At 39.6% G+C, this 24,688-nt stretch overlaps 1 protein-coding gene and 1 non-coding gene across 2 annotated transcripts; one reads left to right on the plus strand and one right to left on the minus strand.

The window, feature by feature from the left end:
* The first annotated feature begins 17,810 nt into the window (after positions 1-17,810).
* Positions 17,811-20,908, plus strand: CPA (Subunits of heterodimeric actin filament capping protein Capz superfamily). Its single transcript, XM_089601093.1, has 10 exons — positions 17,811-18,039; positions 18,128-18,243; positions 18,573-18,662; positions 18,993-19,057; positions 19,135-19,296; positions 19,462-19,540; positions 19,692-19,769; positions 19,876-19,950; positions 20,022-20,057; positions 20,363-20,908. The coding sequence occupies exons 1-10, from the start codon at positions 17,934-17,936 to the stop codon at positions 20,468-20,470; spliced, it is 915 nt and encodes a 304-aa protein (XP_089457219.1). The 5' UTR covers positions 17,811-17,933; the 3' UTR covers positions 20,471-20,908.
* A 27-nt stretch (positions 20,909-20,935) lies between these two features.
* On the minus strand, positions 20,936-21,007 carry TRNAE-UUC (transfer RNA glutamic acid (anticodon UUC)). Its single transcript has one exon. It is a non-coding gene; the product is annotated as a tRNA-Glu (tRNA).
* Positions 21,008-24,688: the final 3,681 nt, after the last annotated feature.

The following is a 24,688-nucleotide window of genomic DNA, read 5'->3' on the forward strand; positions in this document are numbered from 1 at the left end:
TTAGCTCCTCGTCAATACATTGTTTCTAACTTATTCACAAGCGACAAAGGAGTTGAGAAAATAACAGCTAGAAGGGTAAAATGGTAATTTAGTAAATCCCGACTAGCTGATGACATTCATGAAGGGTAAACATAGATAATATTCAGTGGATCCGCTCATCATAATTTGGTTGAATTCTTGAGTAGAAAATAAATTCATTTGAACCGAGAGATTTTCAGTGTCAACTCTTTAGTGGAGTCAGTTGGCATTAAGCTAAACTTGGAAAAGGTTTGTGAACTTTTGAGTCCAAGTGTTTAGCTCAAGCTTTGTTCATTTGGATCCATGAGGTCACTGTCACGAATCACATCGATTAGGAATAGTTAAACTAGAAGCTAAGTCAAAACAAAAACGAGACAAGTTTTACGAAAATTGTCAAAAGGGTATTTTAGTCTTTTTGGACATAGGACGAAATGAATGTCAATAAATTATTTTTGACATTGTCATATGATGACAAATGAAATAAATATTACTCAGCCATATTAGTGTAATTGGGCCTTGAGGATTAATTTCATTTCATAGAATTTTACTTGAAAATTCTTAATGGGCTTTTCTTATGTTGTCATGAACAATTGAAGAAACATCTAGAAGCTCCTTCTAGAAGCTCAAATTTCGTCCAACCCAAGGAAAATAAGGCTGAATTTCGTTCATGCCATAGTGGGAAAGAGAGTTTATTTTGTGCATTGATGTATGAAGATACTTGCCAAAAGAAAAAGAGGAAACAAATTTCCTTTAGAAGGAAAGTGCATTTTCGGCCAACTAAGAGAGAACAAATGAGGAAACAAATCCAAGGACTTGCATGACATGTCATGAACGTCCAACATGGGTAGAAAAGAGGAAATAAGATTTGCTCATGCCTCCCCTATAAATAGAGGCCTCATTCCTCTCATTCTAGTCATCCCACATAAGTTAGAGATTGAGAGCTTCTCTCTCTAGACCTTGTGGCCGATCCTCTCTCTCTCCCTCTAGTTATTTTCGGTTTTTGTTTTGGCACCTAGGTCCTCATTTGACCTAGTGGTTTTAGCTCTTCGACTCTGAGACTTGTTCTCGAGTCGTCGTGTTTAAAAGTGCCCACTAACTAATTCCTTTATTTCGAGTGATTTAGTGATAGAAACTTTCGTGGTTGCTCGAGGTGCCGATGAAAGGAAGAGAGACATGCTGCGAGGTAGACGAGCGTTGCAACTTTCCAAAAGCTTCTCAAAATTCAAGCTTCAAGAAAGGTTAGTAAACTTCTTAGCTCATATTAGTTTTTAATTACATGTACTTGCACTTGTCTAGGTTAGTAAAAACTGTTTTTACTTGAAAAAGAAAATTTTTAAAATTCCGCCGCTTCCCGAAGCGTTAATTATTTTCTTAAACCCTAGATCGATTCCAACAAATGGTATCAGAGCTATGGTCAAAGATTAGCATGTACATGTTTTTAAAATTATGAGCTTGAAAATCGTTTTCGAAAGTTTACTAATTTTGTGACAAGTTAGAATTGTAATCTTAGATTTTTTTAATTTAATGCTCTTGTCTTTAAATTAAAAAGCATGTTGATTTTCTATGAGTTTGGGATGTTTTTAAAACACATTAGAATCAGTTCTAAAAGTTTTTAATTTTTTATATTGAAAAACGTGTTTTAAAGGTTTGAGAAATTTCGAGTAAAATTTTGTGACTAGTTTTGATATCTTGCTGGTTTCTTATTTTTACTTGAATCGTTTTATGCTTGTTGTTATTTCTTTTATTCTATGTTATTACCCTGCTAATAAAACACAAATAAAAGCTTTAAACAACATCTTAAAACTTTCCGTTACACATGATTCTTTTTCGCACCTAAAAAGGACCAAAGTTTTAATTTATTTCTTTTTTTCGAGCTGGAGTAAACCCGCATTAAAAGTGGCATAACTCTCTGCTCCGAAATCGAAATTTAATGATTCTTGAATCAAATTAAAGCTCTGTCCAATGCCACGGATTTCGGCTGAAAAGGACATCGGAGCCGCCAGATATGGCGATTTTACTTCTAGGTACGCGGCTGTCTGAAACTCCAGTTTTTAGAAATCCGGATATTCAAACCCCACTACCATGAGTTATAGAACTCTAATGAGAAAATTTTCTTGAGCAAAAATGTTTTTCATATGATTATAAACATGATGTGTAAGATTAAAATGTTTTGATTTTTGAAAGTTTAATTGAAATTGAATTTTTACAAAACTAGTTTGATTTTTGAAAAACCGTTTTCACTTTCAAACTTGAAAATATTTTGTCATCCAAATCAAATAAATTTTCAAAATGTTTTCAAAACTATATCTATATCACATATGTTCAAAATCTATATGCTCTTGAAAATTTGAGTGGGAGGTCTCCTTGTAGACAAGCCGAAAAATAAAAAGATGTGTAATCTCAAACTTTCAAGTGTTCGAGTGAGTTGAAGTTCACACTTCCCTCACGCACTTTCCCGAAATAGAAAATAGAAAAAGATCGAGTATGTACCTTGCGCCTTTATGCACTAATACTGCTCTGAACATGTCGATCTAGGATTCTCTTCTAGTTGTCCGCTCTGTCGCTCTCTAACTAGAAAATTTGTTTCCGAACTTATAAGAGTCGATGAACCATCTCCAAAAACTAAGTGGGAGGGTTATACTTGTTGTTTGTAACCCACGATCCCCAACACTAATGAAAAGTGCAAGTGTCGCCGGACTAAGAGTCACCCTCGTGGCCCTCTCTTAAATGAGAGTACTCAAGGGCGCTTTGCTCTGATCATTGCTCAATGAGCTACGTCCGAGAGTGAGACGATGATGGCAAGGCCTCCCCTCGGTGGATTGTTTTTCAAAGTCGATCTCTTGGACTAAGTGGTTGGTTACACACTTAGACTCAATCCCTAGTAATCCTCCCTCGAGGCCCTGCGAAAGGATGTGAGTGATCAAACCAATTTACAAGGTGGCTAGTCAATGTTGATGTATTGACATCTTGGCTAAGCATTAATGATGTGTCATTTACTTATAAATGGAGATTTTTTGCGGCCTTCCCTCGAAGGAGTAAATTATCGTTTGGTTTATAACACCTTTGGATTTTATAAAGTCTTAAAGAAACTTAAATCCTAAACCAAAGACTAATCATAAACTTGTTTCAACTTTTCTAGGCAATATGTCTCCCAACTCTCTCTCTTTCATTCTTTCCTCGAACAAACTCGAAAACGAAAACTACATAGACTCAAAACGTAACCTCGACATAATACCTACCGTTAACAAGCACAAATGGGTACTCACCATCCCATGTCCTCCTCTGACGAATAATGATTCAACTGAAGAGGACAATGACGCCTTAGCGGCCTGGCTTCGATCCGATGAGATTGTGAGGTGTTATATCTTGGCATCTAGGAACAATATGCTGAAAGAGCAACATCATGACTTCGAGACTGCCGCTGACATGCTCTACAATCTCCTTGAGATGTTTGGAGGGCAAAGGCGTCAAATAAGGCTACAAGCAGTCCGACAGTTTATGAACTGTCATATGCAGGCTAGGACTCCTATTGGAGACTTTATGATATTGATCATTAGTCATCTGAGTAAAATGGAAATCCTAGGATCTGAGATTGATGGGAAGAATGTCATAGATGTGATCTTAGAAACTCTCCCCGCATCTCTTGATACCTTCAAGATAAACTACTCCATTAACAAGCTAGAGTACACTGTTACCAAGCTTATGGAGGAACTTCACACTGCTGTAGGTTTCACTAAGAGAAAGAGGAATCAAGGAGAGGCACATGCTACTGAGCAAAAAGCCTCTGCCTCTGGAACTGTGAAGAGACCTTACAAGGCCGATAAAAAGAACTGTCCTGCCAATCTCAAAGCAAAGGAACATAGTATTGTACTAGTTACCGAAGCATGCTTAGTAGCTGATAATGTATCAACGTGGATTCTTGACTCCGCTGCTACTAACCATATTTGTTGTTCCTTGAATGGTTTCAAGAAAACCAAAAGCTTAGAGGAAGGCGAGTTCTATTTCAAATGGGGTGATGGGAGCCTGGTGTCTACAAAGGCTGTGGGATCCGTGACGCTGTCTTTTGAAGACCGCACTTTAAACTTGAATAATGTTTATTTTGTTCCTACCTTTGGGAAGAACTTAATATCCGTTGCTCGTCTTCGTGAGCAAGATTATTGTTTAAAAGTTCATTAAGAATGGAATTCGTATTTCGTTTCCTGATAATTCTTTTGTCACTGATGCATGTATGAAGAATGCTCTTTTCTACATCTATCCCACTCAACCTTCTCTTTTAGACACCAAAATAGATAATGATCTAATTAGGGAGCCAAAGAGGATCAAACTTTCTGAATCCTCCGATCTAACAAAATCAACACACCTATGGCACTTAAGACTTGGTCATATCAGTCTAGAAAGTATTAAGAGACTTGTGAGGGATGGTCCACTCCAAGCCTCTGCAATAGGTTCACTACCTACTTGTGAATCCTGCATAGAAGGAAAAATGACTAAGCGACCTTTCTCTGATAAAGGTCGAAGAGCCACTGAGTTGCTGGAACTAATACATTCTGATGTATGTGGTCCGCTCAGCCAACAGGCACGTGGAGGATACGAATACTTCGTTACCTTCACTGATGATTACTCACGATATGGGTTTGTCTATTTGCTCAAACACAAATCCCAGACCTTTAACGTATTTAAGGTCTTTAGGGCTTTAGTGGAAAAGCAAACTGGCAAAGTGATCAAAACCCTTCGATCTGATCGAGGTGGTGAGTATATGTCTGGAGAGTTCGATGACTTTCTTAAAGAAGAAGGTATCGCTTCTCAGCTTACCGCACCTGGCACACCTCAACAAAACGGAGTGTCAGAGAGAAGAAACCGAACTCTTATGGAGATGGTTAGATCGATGATGAGTTACTCATCACTCCCGCTTTCCTTTTGGGGATATGCCCTCGAAACAGCCGCTTACATTCTGAACCAAGTTCCGTCTAAAACGGTTCCTGGTACTCCTTATGAAAGATGGACTGGCCGTAAAGTAAGTTTGGGCCACATCCGAATTTGGGGTTGCCCTGCACATGTGCTAAGGCAAAAGACTAGCAAGTTGGCTAGTAGGTCAGAATTGTGCCTGTTTGTGGGATATCCAAAGGAAACCAAAGGTTTCATTTTCTATAGTCCCGAGGACGATAAGACTTTCGTTAGCACGAATGCTCGTTTCCTTGAGGAGGACTTCATGAAGGATGCGAAACCTAGAAGCAAAATTGTGCTTGAAGAAAAGTTGGGTGAGGAAGCTTCTACCTCATCTGTAAGAACTGTTCTTACCCCAACTGAAACACAACCTAACTCATCAGAATCTCGTCAAGTAGTACTTAGACGTAGTGGGAGGGCTACTCAAAAGCCTGACAGGTACATGTCTTATGGAGACTCTCTCGTAGCCGTCTCCGACATGGATGACCCTGTTTCCTATAGCCAAGCGATGGCTTGTTCTGAATCAAACCTTTGGCTTGACGCCATGAAAGTTGAAATGCACTCGATGTACGTCAACAAAGTCTGGAAACTTGTAGACCTTCCTGAAGGGATTAAACCCGTAGGGTGTAAGTGGATATACAAGAAGAAAAGGGGTCCTGATGGGAACGTTGAGACGTTCAAAGCACGACTTGTGGCGAAGGGTTATACCCAACAAGAAGGGATTGACTATGAAGAAACCTTCTCGCCAGTCGCGATGCTTAAATCCATCCGCATACTCCTATCCATAGTTGCAGCTCTCGACTATGAGATCTGGCAAATGGATGTCAAGACAGCCTTTCTGAATGGCAATCTTGACGAGCGCATTTACATGGCTCAACCAGACGGTTTCGTGGATAAAGGTCAAGAGACCAAGGTTTGTGAGTTGCTTAAATCCATTTATGGACTAAAGCAAGCATCTAGGTCATGGAATATTAGATTCGATGAATCTGTAAAGAGCTTCGGCTTTGAACAGTCAATAGATGAGCCTTGTGTTTACAAGTTAATACACGAAGGCAAAGTTGTGTTTTTGGTACTATATGTCGATGATATACTACTCATTGGTAATGACGTGGGTAAGTTATCTGAGGTTAAGGTCTGGCTAGCAAAGCAATTCGATATGAAGGATCTAGGAGAAGCCGCGTACATTCTGGGAATCCAAATCTTTCGAGATAGGAAAAACCGGACCCTGTCGCTCTCTCAAGCATCTTATATTGATAAGGTGATGGATCGCTTCTCGATGCAAGACTGCAAGAGGGGTCAAACACCCTTTAGGCATGGAGTTTCACTCTCTAAGGACCAGTCTCCTAAGACTGCACAAGAGATTGAAGACATGAGGAAGATTCCTTACGCCTCTGCCGTAGGAAGCCTCATGTATGCTATGCTTTGCACTAGACCTGATATATGTTTCGCCGTTGGCGTAGTTAGCCGTTTCCAATCCAACCCTGGACCCGAGCACTGGATTGCTGTTAAGCATGTTCTTAAGTATCTTCGAAGAACTAGGAACTTGATGCTTACATACTCAGGTACTGACCTGACTATGACGGGATATACCGACTCCGATTTTCAAGCGGATAAGGATTCCAGGAAATCCACTTCGGGATCTGTGTTCATCCTTAATGGTGGAGCTGTTGTGTGGAGAAGTATTAAGCAATCTTGCATTGCTGACTCCACAATGGAAGCAGAATATGTGGCTGCTTGTGAAGCATCCAAAGAGGCTGTATGGCTTAGAAAGTTCCTTAAGTATTTGGAAGTTGTTCCAAACGTCGACGAGCCCATGACCCTTTATTGTGATAATAGTGGGGCTGTCGCTAACTCAAAGGAACCTAGAAGCCATAAGCGCTCTAAACATATTGAGAGGAAATACCATTTGATTCGAGAGATCGCGCAACGCGGAGACGTGGAGGTGAAGTAGATCTCTGGAAGATCCATTCACCAAGGCCCTAGCGAACATGGTCTTCGACCAACTTCGAGAGGGATTAGGCATGTAGGACTACTCACATCTTCTTTGAGTCAAGTGGGAGTTTGTTGTCAATGGTGCCCACAAGAAGAGTAGTAGTGTCTATTTATGTACATTTGATGTCATATAGTCTTACGAAGACTCTTGCTTGTAATTGCTTATTCATTAATAAAAAGTTGAAACGTTCATTCAATCTTCTTTGTTTGAAGCTTTATGATAAAACCTTAGTCTTTTAGTCCATAAACAAACTTAACAACTTACGAAGAGACAAATGTAGATTTGCATGAACAAACTCTTCGTAGTTTGCTTAAAACGATATATTCGCAATCTTAGGGTCAAAGGACTATTGACCTCAGTACGATTGTTAGAAGAATCTATGATGTCTGGTTATGAGGCATTGAGAGTTGGGGACTCTATAGTTCTTCTAGGTATCTTTCGAAGGTACTGAATTGACCAGTGCACTTCTAGAGACAATATAAGAACAAACCATTTAACCTCTTATGTCTCGAAGTCACTTCTAGAGACAATATAAGAACAAACCAGTTTTACGAAAATTGTCAAAAGGGTATTTTAGTCTTTTTGGACATAGGACGAAATGAATGTCAATAAATTATTTTTGACATTGTCATATGATGACAAATGAAATAAATATTACTCAGCCATATTAGTGTAATTGGGCCTTGAGGATTAATTTCATTTCATAGAATTTTACTTGAAAATTCTTAATGGGCTTTTCTTATGTTGTCATGAACAATTGAAGAAACATCTAGAAGCTCCTTCTAGAAGCTCAAATTTCGTCCAACCCAAGGAAAATAAGGCTGAATTTCGTTCATGCCATAGTGGGAAAGAGAGTTTATTTTGTGCATTGATGTATGAAGATACTTGCCAAAAGAAAAAGAGGAAACAAATTTCCTTTAGAAGGAAAGTGCATTTTCGGCCAACTAAGAGAGAACAAATGAGGAAACAAATCCAAGGACTTGCATGACATGTCATGAACGTCCAACATGGGTAGAAAAGAGGAAATAAGATTTGCTCATGCCTCCCCTATAAATAGAGGCCTCATTCCTCTCATTCTAGTCATCCCACATAAGTTAGAGATTGAGAGCTTCTCTCTCTAGACCTTGTGGCCGATCCTCTCTCTCTCCCTCTAGTTATTTTCGGTTTTTGTTTTGGCACCTAGGTCCTCATTTGACCTAGTGGTTTTAGCTCTTCGACTCTGAGACTTGTTCTCGAGTCGTCGTGTTTAAAAGTGCCCACTCACTAATTCCTTTATTTCGAGTGATTTAGTGATAGAAACTTTCGTGGTTGCTCGAGGTGCCGATGAAAGGAAGAGAGACGTGCTGCGAGGTAGACGAGCGTTGCAACTTTCCAAAAGCTTCTCAAAATTCAAGCTTCAAGAAAGGTTAGTAAACTTCTTAGCTCATATTAGTTTTTAATTACATGTACTTGCACTTGTCTAGGTTAGTAAAAACTGTTTTTACTTGAAAAAGAAAATTTTTAAAATTCCGCCGCTTCCCGAAGCGTTAATTATTTTCTTAAACCCTAGATCGATTCCAACAATATACTGTAAATGCAATATTCCGAAATAAAAAATCACTAAATAACAGGAAAATCTAATCAAGAATCAATTAACTTTCAATTTCCGAAAATAAAATCAAATTCAAATTAATCAAGCGGTTAAATTTTGAATTTCCGCTGGTTATTAAATTTGAAACTTCCAAAACGATTTCATATGTGATCTAAAATATTTTTAAAAAAATGTCTAGTATAAATCAATAGGCCGTAATTAATAAGGGCAAAAAAGTAAAAAAGATGAAGTTAATAACCTGCCACATATGCACAGAGGCTATTTACGGCGTATTTACCAAAGGTTGGCTAAATCACAAAACCTACGGTTTAGGTGGCTTATACAGCCAATTTTTTGTTTAAATATTATTCTCTCTTTATTTAAGTCATCAAAGAGAAAAATTGGGTGCTTTCCCAATATACCCACTATGGGTATTTCGAATTTTATGAACCCATGAGCAAAGGATTTCTTTTTTGGGCGTTTTCCCAATATACCCACTGTGGGTATGGACGAATTAAATGCTTCTCCATGGGCCAAGGAATTTCGAATTTTGCAATGTCCATAAGGGCCAACTCAAAATTCAATTAATTACTTACTTGATCCGACAACAACTAATTAATTCCACTATAAATAGTTAATTAGACAAATAAACAAATTTCCAAATGTATGCTGCTAATCATATTACAACATGTGAGATTATAATAATAAAAACATTATTATTAGAAATTTCCGATAAAAAAGACGAAAAAAGTCATTTCTCTTTTTCGATCGATTCGTCTAATCTTAGTCAATACTCCCTCGTGTAAGCTAAGACTGGACTCTCCTTTAATACTATAATTATATTTACTCATCGTGACGAGTGTCCACTGATATAGTCAGTACGTGATCAAGATTCTCCAGGTTCAACCCGTATCGAGAAAAGGTCAATTATTATGTTATACTTTCTCATACATATTTAGCCCTAAGCATTGTTGCTTCCCCATTGAAAGATTCTCTCGAACGTTACTTACTTCGAGAATGCCGGTAATCTATCGGTTCTGGAAACAACCCTTAGGTGAGAGAACATTTACCTTCTTTTAGGAAGGCTGGAATCCGTATCTGTGAAACACTTCCATTCTACGATCATGTCTCGAGTTCCTAAAACATCTATTTATTTAACCTTCATTTGCCTTTAACGTGATGAATCAAAGAACCCGTCAACATGACCTAGAAGTCCATGATCACTTCAGGATTTAGATCAAGTCTCACTCTGACCATCATAGTGACCTCGGCTGGTGTGTCGTAACGGTGCTTAAACGAAACATCTCAGACAAGGTCTGTCCAGGTCGTACACTTACCAAAAGTGTAGAATGCTCCTACTAAGTGATCAGCCTTCACTTAGTGTTCCACATATATGATTTTAGATACAGCTTCACAGGCGTGTATCAATCATCGACCATGTTTTAGCATACCAATAATCATTTATCTTCAGTGGGCAATATTCCTAACAAATTCAGGGACCAAAACATCACCCATCCAAAAGCCATCATATCCACAACACAACTCAGCATAAAAATCACTCCAACACATATCAAAACCCTCAAACAATTGTCAGAATAAAAAAGCCCCAAATTCCCCAAACCAAAACCTTAACTTTCGGATTCCATGGCTGAGTGAGAAATTCCTTACCTCAACTTGAAGAATCGAGCTACCCAGACCAAATCTTATCTCCTTCCACCGTCCGAGACGCTCGCCAGAGCTCCTGAGACACGCGGCCGAGAAGAAAACGAGGAAGAGGGGTTTTAAACCCTAGAAAGAATTTGAAGAAATTCGTAGAGAAATTGAAGGAAGTCAATCCTTACCTCCAGTAGCTTCCCCGGTGTCCACTCGTTCTTCTCCAGGTGGCCGGGTTCGCGCGCGTGGTCTGTTTTGCACCGGGGCTTGCTCGTGATTTTCCTTGTTCGCGGCGTGGCTAAGTCGCGCGAGAGGGCTGAGCGAGGAAGAAGAAGAAGACTAAAGAAGAAGATAGAGAAGCGGATGGCGGCCGAGTTGTTTTTGTGGGTTGTTGTTGTTGTTCGTCGTCTATTGTTGTTTTTTTTCCTTTTTCTACGTTCTTGCACGTGATGCGGTAGAGAAGAAGAAGAGGAGAAGAAGATCGAAGAAAGGGTTGAGGAGAGAGAGAGAAATAAATTTTCCTTTTATATGAATAAGTTTCCGAAATTATTCATTCAACCTCAAACCAACCCCACTTTCAAAATTTCTTTCAAATGGGTCCTGAAAATTGTTACAATTGAATCCTTCATCACATAACTATTTAATTAAATCCATAACCGAATGGATTTTAATTATATGAGTAAACCGGGAATTTTCTCGTTCGTTCTTGATTAATTTAAATATATTTAAGGTTTTCGGAAATAATCCTCGTTCTTGATTTATTTAAATATATTTAAGGTTTTCGGAAATAATCCTCGTTCTTGAGAATTTATTTATGAGATTAATTTCTGATATATTTCTTCGGAAAATAATGTATTATTCGAGACGAACTCGATAAATCCTTTATTTATTCCAAGATTTTTCATTACCTTAAAATATTTTAAATTAATTCGATAAACTTATAAGACCATAATTCACTCAGGAATTTAATTGTAACAACGGAAGCTCGTTTATTAAACTGGAATTTACAAGTCGAGTGATTCAAAAGTTTATACTTTATAATCCATACCCCCCTTAAAAGAGTTTCGTCCTCGAAACTTAAAAATAGAGCAGGGTACTTTTTTTGCATCTCGCTCTCGAGCTCCCAGGTGGCTTCCTCTTCAGCGTGCCTCTTCCACAACACCTTGACCAGAGGGATGATCTTGTTTCTCAAAAATTTCTCCTTGTGATCAAGAATTGCAATGGCTGGCTCTTCATAGAGATCTCAATCTCTTGCACTTGCAGCACATGCAAAGGATCAGACACGTATTTTTCGTAGCATGGATACGTAGAACACATCGTGGAGGTTGGACATGGACGGTGGTAATGCCAAGTGATAAGTTGTCTTGCCTACATGCTTAAAGATCTCAAAAGGCCCAACATATCTCGGACTGAGCTTTCCTTTCTTTCCAAATCTCATCACACCTTGCATTGGTGAGACTTTCAAAAAAACTTTTTGTCACGCCCCGGGAAAAAATGGGGTGTGATTAGAATATAATCGAACAGTAATAAACTTTACATAACTATCTCACGGTGCATACTCAGTTATTTACTTTACAAGTCCAAAGATAAAAGAAAGAAAACAGAAATAAAACCAACCCTCGATACTTGATAGACTATCCAGTGAAAACCTTCAAACTCTCGACCACACTTAATCCCGAGGTCTTTCTAAACCTTCTCCTTCTCACATCGTGATTATAAGAAAAATTTGAGGGAAATAAGGGTGAGCCTGAGGCTCAGTAGGTGCTATAGTAATGGTTTGATTTGTAAAAAAAATTTCGAAAATAATACTTACTTTATAATAATAATATTCTTGTCACGTGTAAATCACCATACACGTACAAGTATACCTTGCAGAAATGTAAATTGCATAAATGTAAATGACAGAAATGTAAATGACGGGATGCTGATGCTAGAAATGTAAATGCAAGAAATCCAATTGAATTTAAATGTGCATCTACGCCCATTTAAACGTATACTATTTCCTGAGCCCCTGTCAACATAACCCGTGATAGTCCTCTGATCAGAATGGTGCACTCTCCACACCCTTATATATATACGATTGCACTCTCTGCTTCATATATATACATTTCCGGCTCTATCAGGATATACAAAACATTTTATTTCGCAAATACGAGATATATGTATAATATCGAAAATATTCTCAACTTCATGATTAGATATCCTGAGATGAAGTTCCGCCGCATTTTCTAAGAACAGTTTAGGTTTCGTGGCACGTTCACAACCATTTTCATTTCGAAAATAATATATACTTGAGGCCAAACCATAAAATCAGGAGAGAAGGGTTATAATAACCTACCTTGAGAATAAGCGTCTATATTGTTCGTCCACGAGTCGTTCGCTCGTCCTGTGAACCTGAACGTTCACTAATACCGAGAATCCAGACATTCACTTACTCCGTGAACCCTCTAAACGACTTTCAATCTCGAGTCCTATCACGATAAATCAAACCGATCCTGAATCAGAATTCTGCGAGTAATCCGCAATACTCAAACTCAAACGTACGATTTAAAAATCGCAAGATCTGAAGACATTTCTAACAATAAGAAATCTAAGTTCTCGTAATCAAATCCAAACAATACGAGAACGTGTAAACTCGAACGAAAACTACAATAAACTCAAAACCCGAGAAGTAATCTTAGTAAGCAAGCTTGTTCTTCCTTGAATAAATCTAACTTCATTTATCCAAAATGAAACTAGAAAACAATTCCTAGCAAAACAAATATCGTTTGTTTTCTTTTCTGAATTTCAAGGAAATACCCGAAATCCACAATAATCATACTCTTAACATCACTAGCTCACAGTAGAGATTTCTAAACTTAACATCACAAATCCAACTACAAATCAATCCAATAATCATGAAAATAATCTCAGAATCTCCATATCACATTCAAAATTAAGAACCCCCAATTTCAAACATTCATAAACCCTAAATTTACAATTTCGTCCAAAATTTATGAGAAACTCAAACTCTTTCAATTCACAATTCCGAGCGCAAATCAATACTATTCGGTTACTAATCCATATCAAATCCACTTCAATTTTACGAATCCCAGCCAGAAATCAAAATTCCCAATCTAAGAGCAAAACCCTAGATTTCCAAAAATCCAACTCGGGTTTGATTTTCTCACCAAATCTCTGTGAGATTCCGACTCCCCGGTGTGTGTTCTCTCTCTCCCGGTGATTCTTTCTTGAGCGGCGGCCACGGCGAGCTCGCGGCGTTCTTCTTCTTCTCGGCGGGCGCGCGCATCCACGGAGAGCGCAAGTCATCAACTACTTGCCGGTCTTTTCTTCTTCGTCCCTCTCTTTCCGTTGCTCCTTCCTCAGTGGGTCTCTTCTCCTTGTTGAACACCGTCGAACACCCGCGAAGAACCCCCGACGAAGCTCTACTTCCTCGCGCGGCCTCTCTAACGAGACCACAAGGGTGAACTTCCACACCTTCGCTCCATTTCTTATCAATCTCTTTTTCACGATCTCTTACTCACGCTTTCTCTCTCTCTCTCTCTCTCTCTCTCTCTCTCTCTCTCTCTCTCTCTTTTCCTTTCCCTCGGTCTTTCTCTCTTTCCTTCGTTCTCTTCTGCGTTTTTTTTCTCTTGTTTTGCTTCTTTGTTTCAGGCGGCTAGGAAGAAAGAAGAAGAGTATAGAAGAATCGATTAGGATAAGGTTGAAGTTATTTTCCGGAAATTGCTAATAAAACCTTCCTTTTCCAAGCACTTTTAATTTTCCTCCACAAAAGAATCTTTCCTCTCTTTAAATGTTGCAAAAGAGTTCCTTAATCTCAAAAATTAATACTTATATCCCGAATCGATGGAAACAAACTTTAGAAAATTAATTACATAATTTTCTATCCATAAACTCTTGTCGATATTTTATTTCCATTAACCACCGATTTGCGTCCATTCAAAATTCTAATTTGAAACATTTTTATCTTTTAAATTTCGAGATGTTACACTTTTTCTCCTCCCTCGAACTCCAGAGGTCTCCTACGCCTATCAGCTTAGTTTTTCTGACGACTCGGGGACGTTTTCATTCGAGCTTGGATTCTCTTAATCGCTTTGGTGGTCTGCTCTAGCATCTCGGGTCCAACAAATCTGCTCTCACCAGCTTCATCCCCATGAATTGGAGAGCGACACTTCCGTCCATACAACGCTTTGTACGGCGCCATACCAATCGTCGCTTGGTAGATGTTGTTGTACGAGAGCTCGACTAACGGAAGGTGACGACTCCACGAGCCATGAAAGTCTAAGACACAAGCGCGAAGCATATCTTCCAACACTTGGATCGTTCGTTCGCTTTGACTATCGGTTTATGGGTGAAAAGCAGTACTGAACTTCAAACGAGTCCTCAAGTTCTCTTGTAGACTCTTCCAAAACTTGGATGTGAAGCGAACATCACGGTCAAAAACAATCGAGCTAGGAACCCCATGGAGACGTACAATCTCCTTTGTATAGAGTTCAGCGAGCTTATCCACGGTATGAGTGGTCTTGATGGGCAGAAAATGAGCTGATTTGGTCAATTTGTCCACAATGACCCAGACTAAGTCGTGACCAGCTATTGTTTTTGGAAAACCTGATATGAAATCCATCGTTATCTGCTCCCACTTTCAATGCAGATTCTCGAGTGGTTGCAGTATTCCAGCTGGTTTCTGATGCTCTGCCTTAACTTTTTGACAAGTTAGGCACTTCTGGATGAACTCAGCTAAATTTTTCTTCATTCCTGGCCACCAATAGACCTTTTTCAAGTCTTGATACATCTTTGTCACACTTAGATGTAGAATATGGTGTCCTATGAGTTTCTTTCATCAGCTGTTTTCTGACTTCCTCATTGGATGGCACACAAACTCTACTGTTGCACCTTAGAACTTCGTTCTCATCCAACTTGAAGTCACCCTCTTTACCGTTTTGAACATCAAACATCTTCTCAAGAAGATATTCGTCTGCGTATTGGCCATCTTTGATCTGCTTGATCAGTACTAGACGTACGCTGAGAGCGGCTAACCTACTTGTGATTAGCTGAAGCTCTAGCTACTGCACATCATCTTTCAAATGGAGAGACGTTTCCACCAGACTTGCTAAGGACGCCACAGACTTACGACTGAGAGCATATGCCACCTTATTGGCCCTACCAGGGTGATAATACAAATTGAAGTCATAGTCGTTCAGGAGTTCCATCCAACGTCCTTGGCGCATATTCAACTCATTCTGAGTGAAGAGATACTTCAACGTCTTGTGGTCTGTATAGATGTCGCAATGGACTCCGTACAGGTAATGTAGCCATACCTTGAGCGCAAACACCACTGCAGCAAGCTCTAGATCAGGAGTAGGATACCAAGTCTCATAATCTTTCAGCTGTCGTGAGGCGTACGCGGTGACTTTCCCAAATTGCATCAAAACTGCGCCCAAATCTTGCTTAGACGCGTCACAGTAAATGGCGACTCCATCAACTCCTTGTGGAATGGTTAGCACTGGCACGGTTGTCAGCCTGTTCTTAAGCTCTTGGAAGTTGGGTCACACAAGAGGGCTGAGCGATGAAGAAGAAGAAGATTGAAGAAGAAGAAGATGGAGAAGAGGATGGTGGCCGAGTTGTTTTTTTGGGTTGTTGTTATTGTTCATCGTCTGTTGTTCTTGTTCTTGTTCTTGTTCTTGTTCTTGTTTTTTCCTTTTTCTTTGTTCTTGCAGGTGACGTGGTGGAGAAGAAAAAGAGCAGAAGAAGATCGGAAAAGGGGTTGAGGAGAGAGAGATAAATTTTCCTTTTGTATGGATAAGTTTCCGTAATTATTCATTAAATCCTTCTTTTCTCTCACAACCTGAAACCGACCCCACTTTCAAAATTCCTTTCAAATGGATCCTGAAAATTGTTACAATTGAATCCTTCATCACATAACTATTTAATTAAATCTGTAACCGAACGGATTTTAATTATATGATTAAACCGATAATTTTCTCGTTCGTTCTTGATTAATTTAAATATATTTAAGGTTTTTCGGAAATAATTCCCGTTCTTGAGAATTTATTTGTGAAATTAATTTCCGGAATATTTCTTCGGAAAATAATTTATTATTTGAGACGAACTCGATAAATCCTTTATTTATTCCAAGATTTTCAACTACCTTAAAATATTTATAAGTAATTCGATAAACTTATAAGATCATAATTCACTCAGGAATTTAATTGTAACAACGGAAGCTCGTTTATTAAACTGGAATTTACAAGTCGAGTGATTCAAAAGTTTATACTTTACACCTTAACTCACAAAGCGGAACAATCCATTATTTGTCTCTTTATCACTTCGCTTCATCTTTTATCTTAGGAAATGGAGCAAAGAGGAGCCTTGCCATCCTCCCCAAGGAAGGATAACATGCCAAAGGGCCCCTAAGAATCTTTGTTTTTCGGACTTGTCCCCAACCTCTTCGATCTCTTCGAGGCAACCCTTCTCGAAGACTCATAACCGCTTAGGACCGCTCACCTAAACACCCTTAAAAGTTTTGGCCATTTCAGGTTCGTTTCATCTCGCCTTGGTCTCTCCGCGGTTAAAGGGAGTCGTTCCTAGTCCATGACTATCTTTCCTTAAAGGACCCTCGAAAATTATTATCTTGCGGAACTTAAGGAAAGAAACGACCACCCCCTCGGCGAGTGTAACCCAACTCCTCCATGTTATGTCCGTCGTAAATGTTGTGCAAAAAACCGCATTAACACATTTCGACTTCTTCCATCATGCATGCACGATACGATTACCACATACACTCCACCTTGACTCATTTTCATGTTTACTATTCTCGTTCTCGTTAATATACTTTTTTACTTATTTCATTTATTCACTTAAAAGAAAATTTTTTAGCATTTTTGGAGCTTGGTCCAAATCTACGATCGGCAAATTTCGGACCTATTTTGTTAAAACTACGGACCACTTCAGGCTAGCATTGCCCTATTCATCTGCTCACTACATTGTTCTCATTCTTCTTCCTTTTCATTCATGTGAACCAACTGCCGTAACTACTAGCCTCGATTCCAGCTCAAGTGAACGAACCGTTATAACTACTAGCCTCGGTTCCAGCTCAAGTGAACGAACCGCTATAACTGCTAATCTCTATTCCAGCCGAGCCAAAGAGAAACTGGATCAACACTTTTCCCATGCAATCATATCCCAAGAAGACGCTCTTCTGGTCCTTTGTCAAATATCATATTGAAATCCTCAATCCACACCCACGGATGTCCGGGGAGCTGCACGCATTTGCCAAGTCGTATCAAACTTCCAGCCGACCCCAGACTTCCCACTTGCTGCGGGCCATAGCCGACAACAAATCCCAATCCCACATGAAGTCGGAACACTCACTAGCAGATAATTTTCATCGATCGGGGAGAACAAATACCTGCCCCACGGAAGGGAATTATTAGGACTTTACACATCAGTTACGGGAAAACGACAAAGACCTCATGACCAGAGAGAAAGGAGAAGAACAACAATGATCAATAAACCACAGTGTAGGTCCCACAAAACTACATACACGGCTCAGATCTCTTCACTATTCCCTTGCCTCTATCGTCTCTTTAATAATTAATTCTCGTCTAACAGTTTTAAAAAAATAAATAACGCATCACAAAGTAATAAAACGAGAAACAGAATATTTATTTTTTAGTTTGATAATCGACAAAATATATTAACATATCACTCCTCTCTCTCTCTCTCTCTTTTCTTCGTGTTCAATTTGCGAAAAAAATGGCAGACTCAGAAGAAACAGAACTCAACGGGACTCAGAAGAAGGAGATTGCAAAATGGTTTCTTCTCAATTCTCCTCCTGGAGAAATCCAGTACGTCGCTAAAGGTATTACCGAATTCGAAAAAAATGTTTGTTATCATTTGGTTACGCTTTTGATTGATTGATTTTGGTTGGTGATTTCTTTTTATGGAAGATGTGAAGGAGATTTTGGACGACGATCGACTCTACGATGAGGCGGCGTCTGAGGCATTTCCAGTGTACAACAAATCACAGATGATATCTCTCGAATTGCCCGATCGAACCGGTGATGTAAGTATTCAGATTACCCCTTTCTTATATATATACACACACATACATACATACATCTAAAACACCTCGTTGTTTGATCAGTGGGGTTCATTTCAATTATTTCACGTATATTTTGAAACTATTTTGCTTCTGGTTTTGAATCAAAGGTATATACTCAGATAAGTAAGATGGCCTTGTGCAAAAAAGAAAAAAGAAAAAAAAAAGATGAGTAAGATGGTGATTTGGCAACCAAAATAAGGTCGTGACTTGAGAGCGATAGAATTATGCTTTTATATGATTGATTCATTGGATCGTCTTCTCTTACAAGGGGTATTGTTTTGGTGGTGCAGGTGATAATTACATCGTATGCAGAGATTGACAAAAATGAATTCATTGATCCTAGAACTGCTCAAGTTGCTGTTATTGATCATGTCAAACAGGTAGATAACTTATACAAATAAGTAAAGAAATAAACAATTAAAAATGGTAACAAATGCCTGGCAATTCTCAGCATAAGCCTAAGCGATCCGGCTCAATATTGTATTCCAAGTAGTGTTTTTTATATTGAATGAGTTAAAGTTCTAATTAGTATTTATATCTGACACGAAAGATCTATATTTCTTACTGTTACTTTCTCTGAAAATCCAATTTGTATGATGCTGGGATTTTAGTTCTTTCTGGTGCGGATTTCGTTATGCATCTACTGCCTTGTACAAGAAGGTGATCCGATTTTGTCTACTACATCATGGTAATTTGCTAAATTGGTTCAGGTTTGTACAAAGGTAAGACCAGCGTCAGATGAGGAACTTCCATCTCCTTATGTTGAGGAATTTCGGTATGATGTCTAACCATCTTCAAGGCTAGAACATTGTTGAGTTTGGATCGGCACGTTAATGTTTAATATCTCGGCAGATATGCTTTGGACGCAGAAATTCTGAAATACATCAGCGAGGCATATCCAAAAGGTTTTTGCTCAGTTTACTCTGGGAATGGGAAAGATGTAGACGGGCCAGGGTCTGATTTTGAACTTGTGGTAGTGATATCTGCTTCAAGACACAGTCCGCAAAACTTCTGGTTCGTGATGTTTGTTAATACGTGCAATTATCAGAAGTCCTCTCTGTGCTTTTTGTTTATAATCATGTTTATTTTTATTTTTTTTTGTCTAACCTTTAACTTTACTGGCAGTTGTTAACCTTTAACCTTTAACTAAGTAGCAGTTGTTATTAACATAATGTGTAGCAATGGAAGCTGGAGATCACTTTGGACCATTGAGTTCAAAGACGATGTAGAGATAGTGGATCTAAACGGAAAATTGCAGGTAATGCTGGCTATACGACTGCACTAGACTATTCATTTTCGTCATTTACCACAGAATTTATCATTGCTCAAGTCAATCACAAATCAATTGTTTTGCCATCTTTTGGAATTTTCTCTTGGTCGCATCATTGTCGTGTGTTTTCTTCTTTGAGGTTGGTGCACATTATTTTGAGGAGGGAAATGTGCAGCTCGATGCAAAACATGAATGCAATGATTCAACTATTATCCAGGTTAATTAATTGCAAATTATTTTGCACTCAGAATTTTGGCTGCTATTTCTGTCTCTATCATCTTAACTCATTTTTACATGGTTTGTCGGCTTTACTTCATATTCAGTCTGCAGAGGATTGTGCAATTTCGATTGCAAGCATCATTCGGCACCATGAGACAGAATACTTAGCTTCTCTCGAGGTTCATACTGTCCCTTTTCTGTGTTAAAAATTTGGTATTCTTATACCTTTCTTACAGATTTACATTTGCAGGCATCGTACTCGAACTTGCCAGATACAACGTTCAAGGTACTCGACTTCCCTAGCTATATCTCAAATCGCGGCTGAATTGTTATTTTTCTTAGGGTAGATACTTTTGTTTTTTGTATATATTGAACCTTATATTATGCATCCCATTCTAGCTATTTTTGGTCATTTATATTTCTTTTTGAACAGTGATGTTCTATTAGACTCATTTTTAGACTTGGATCTCTGTTTCGACCATAGGTTTATAGTAATATACCGTTATAGGGAAAACTAATCCTTGAACCCCAAAAATGATGAACCAAAACCCATAATCTGAACTATGTCCCAAATGTATGTTTCTGTTCCAGGATCTCCGAAGGAAGCTTCCAGTTACTCGCACCCTATTTCCATGGCACAACACGGCTCAGTTTAGCCTGACGAGAGATATCACCAAAGAACTTGGCGTTGGAAAGTAAAATTTGCAAGACTTGAGCTGCTTCACTTGCTTACTCTGGCCGTTCTGCTGAGACTGCGAGTCCTTCTCATGTATTGATAATCGGATCATGAACTCGGTCGATTTCTCGTCATCTCTCAACTGTCACAGGCCTAGCGAATTGTCATCACAAATTTAGAGTTCATTTTTGTCCCTCTGTTTTCTTGCATTTTGATATAATATTTGTCTTGAGTTTCGGGCGATGTATGTTGTATAGGAATGAGTAAAATTGACTCTCGCTTTCCAATTAACATTTGCATGCCTACGGAGGATATTCAGTTTGTTAATGGGGTGTGGGGTGAGGTGATAATAACTCTTTCCCATTACCTTCCAGTATGAAGTCTTTCAACGTACAAACGTTTTTTTGTTGATTTTAGCCTATAATAAACGAAAGCTGGGATGAGTTTGTTTGGATCCAAAATAGCTTTATTTATGTACAACAAAAAGGTTCCGATGCCGGGAATCGAACCCGGGTCGCCTGGGTGAAAGCCAGATATCCTAACCGCTGGACGACATCGGAATATATGATGAAGAAGTGTTCGAATAATACCACTACTAAAACATAAGTTAAAAAAAGTATCCCAGCCCAAAGACAATTATTTAACTAAAATCATTAGGGGGAAAAAAATACCGTCCATGCTAAATGTATAACCTTTGATTTATGTATATCACATTTGTACTTTGAATTTAAAATTTATTACCTATTAATACCATACAAATCATTTGTGAGAGCTCTATTCTCTAATTTATGTATCACATGCACTTATTATTTTATGACTTATTTAACATTTCTAATTTAGAAGAAAACAAAAACTTTTCCTCTAATTTAACATTTCTCTTACGTAGGAATTTTTCCTACCTCACAAATTCAAAATAAGCAAATGGATAGTTTTCAAAACCCTAAATTTGAATTTCCATGCTTTCTCGAAGGATCCTCTTGAGATTTTGTAAATGAATATGCTTCAAACGATTGCCAATAAAACTAAACGAGGGACAATCACACACACACGAACACAAATTTCTCCACTAATCAAGCTAATTTACAAAATAAAAGCTTGTGCATCCAATGAAAACTTTAGGCATCTCTCAGGATTGATTTGAGACTCGATTTTCCTCTCTCTACCTTAAGTGTTTCTCAAACCTAGAATGACCTAACTAAAGAAATCTACAATCTCTCAACTGCTCTCTCTATTTCTTGATCTCTTATAGTACACCTAAAAGAACACTAAACTAGCCTTTATAACTCAGACATTTGAATCCAGTGTAAAAGAAGATACAACCCTTAGGCTCCGTTTGGAACCCGGAAAATAGGAGGGAAAGGAAAATGAAAATTCCTCCTATTTTACTTAGTAGGTTGTTTGGATTGAGGAAAATATGGTAGAAAAAAATATGATGGAAAATGCGAGGGAAAGTGTATAACTAAAATGATGATTTCATTTTCCTTCGAAAATCAAATGGAAAATGAGAATCTCTCCACATTTGTCTATGAGGGGATCACATTTGTCTAGGGTAAAAATGTAAATTTTTTTAAAAATGGACAAAAAATGTAAATAAAAAAATTTAGGGGGGGCTAATTAAAAAAAATTATGGTAAAAAAATGAATTTTTTTTAAAAAATGGGTCAAAAGTGTAAATTTTTTAGGGTAAAAATGTAAAACTTTTTTAAAATGAGCAAAAAATGTAAATAAAAAAATGTAGGGGGCTATAATTAAAAAAAAAAATCATGGTAAAAATGAATTTTTTTAAAAAAAATGGGTCAAAAGTGTAAATTTTTAGGGTAAAAATGTACAACTTTTTTAAAATGGGCAAAAAATATAAATAAAAAAAGGTAGGGGGCTATAATTAAAAAAAATTCATGGTAAAAATTGTTACCGGTCGTTTTCGGAACACCGGAAATTCGAAAACAATTCGATGCCGGCCGGAAGCCCAACAGGCCCCGGCCCACCAGGCCCGAACGCCCCGATGCGCCCACGGCCCGACACGGCCGGTGCGCGCGCACCTACGCCCCCGGCCCTGAGGCCCCCGGCCCAATGGGCCTCAGCGCGCCCTATCGCGCCTGGCTCACGCGCACTCTGCGCCCCGGCCTCCCGGCCCGCGCGCGCGCTCCCGCGCACCCCGGCCTCCCGGCCTGCGCGCGCCTTGGCAGCACGGCCGAGCGCCCCTGCTGCCTCAGCTGGGTGTTCTCGCCACCTCGATCGAGCACCTTCGCCAGCTCGGCCACCTCGGTCGAGCGCCTTCGCCAGCTCGGCCACCTCGGTCGAGCGCCTTCGCCAGCTCAGCCACCTGGGCCGAACGCCTTCGTCAGCTCGGCCACCGCGATCGAGCGCCTTCGCCACCTCGGCCGAGCGTTCTTGCCACCTCGGCCGGGCGCACCCGCTGCCGGGCACGCCGCGCCCGGCCAAGTCCCGCGCCTGGTACGCCCCGCGCCCGTTCAGGCGACATGTCCCACGCGCCCTGCGCCCTCTTAGGCGTGAGACCTCGCGCGCCTCGCCCCCGGCCACCCGGTGGGCCTCAATGGGCCGGCCCAAGGCCTCCCCTCAAACACTATAAATACCCCCCCCCCCCTTGGGGAAGGAAAAAGGATCCCGTTTTTTACACAACTTACATCCTGGTTGATGCCAAGTTCACTTCTCTTCTCTTGAGAATTCTCTCTTGCCCTCTTGTGACATTTCCAAGAGCGCGCACTCCTCCTCCTCCCTCGGCTCAAAAAGTCAAGGACCCCCCTGTCAAACTTTGTCACGACCCGCAGGACACCCGTCGCCATCGGACCGCGACCTTTACCTATACTCATCTACTATCAACTTCATTCATTATTTATAAACCACATTTTATGAAAAGAGTAGCATTGAAGTCATGAGTAGTTTGTAGAAAAATACGGTAAATTTTTTTCTTTTCTTTTTAAAGTGCTTTACAAACTACTTATGACCGCTACTCGTAAACACGGCCTAGGCCTTCAGCGCGTGTTTACATTTTACAAAACTTTAATCAAATACTTACTTAATATCAAATAGACTAGAAACGGGGTTCGAACTGGTTTTAAAGAAAATAAAACCTTACATGTCTTTTCTACATGTATCCGTCCTTGCCGCAGGTCGTCATGAGATCTACGTTGACTAGCATTTCCGCTTCGCTTGAGCTTCCTTCATCTACAGGGAGGGGGTATTGTGGGGTGAGTCACACCGACTCAGTAAGCAGGATATCTAACCTAGTGCTACATGAGATGCACGAATGCAGATGACAATAGCATGCAACAGACTTAGAAGAATAACGATCATTCAGCATCAAAGAAATCATCTAACTGGCTAACAAGAGCAATTCATATCGAAGTTCATTCATTCATTCAGGAATCCGGCATTCTCCGGTTTCCTCAAAATCTCATCCATCTCACGCATCCCGGCGCCTTACATCAGTGGACTGGGCCCAATCGACACTTCAGTCCGCAGCCGCTCATGAGAGATGAGTAGGCTATTCCGAAAACTCGAGCCTAGCTCTCGGAAAGCCGAAGTTTTAACGTCTGGGATCCACTAGCACATGTAGGAGGGCCTTAGCGCGCGTTTGGTAGAGGGAATCAAACCCTCACCAATCCCTGGTCGATCCAGGGTTCATATTTCCTTTAGGACAGGTAAGCCACCCATCGACTTACCTGAAGCCACCCATCGACTTCCCATTAAAGGGCCTTCGGGAATGCCACTCGCTACATTGCCGACAAGAGTTCGTTATGTTTTACAGGAGCTGACTACAGCCTACCTGTCTATCTTATTACAAGAGGAGATCTTATCGGGATAAAGCCCGTCATTAACATTATTAATTTCACTGTATGGCTCTTTAAGTATTTTAGAAGGAGTTGTCGACAGCTGTGAGGCTGGACCTTCTCCTAGAACAGTTCCTCTCGGGATTAAATCCGAAGGACACCGTCTTTCCTCCTCCTGTTGTCCTCTCATCAGGACGAAGGGGTAAAACCTATAACAGAAGCTTAACATAACTTTAAAGGCTTCAAGGTTCTTAACCCGCTAATCGTTTAATCCTATCATTTTATTATCTTATTAGTTAGTGGCCGAAGCCTTATTCGGTCATCTTGTCTAACTGAGAGTTTCTCTTTGTTTTAGGATTAAACGAAGAAACATAACAATTATTCTACTAGGCACCATTCCCCTTTTTGGCGCCTCAAACTTAAATCTCACTTACCTGGATTATTGTCGCTC

The sequence above is a fragment of the Urtica dioica genome, chromosome 11, assembly GCF_054948205.1.
Source record: "Urtica dioica subsp. dioica isolate 48M chromosome 11, U.dioica_male_clone48M_v1_H2, whole genome shotgun sequence".
NCBI lineage: Eukaryota > Viridiplantae > Streptophyta > Magnoliopsida > Rosales > Urticaceae > Urtica > Urtica dioica.

Excerpts from the sequence above, each read along its gene's own strand:
- CPA (XM_089601093.1), top strand. The coding sequence starts at position 17,934 with ATGGCAGACTCAGAAGAAACAGAACTCAACGGGACTCAGAAGAAGGAG. Across the intron at positions 19,541-19,691 it reads ATCTAAACGGAAAATTGCAG|GTTGGTGCACATTATTTTGA; the intron begins GTAATGCTGGCT and ends TTCTTCTTTGAG. Across the intron at positions 20,058-20,362 it reads TGCCAGATACAACGTTCAAG|GATCTCCGAAGGAAGCTTCC; the intron begins GTACTCGACTTC and ends TTTCTGTTCCAG.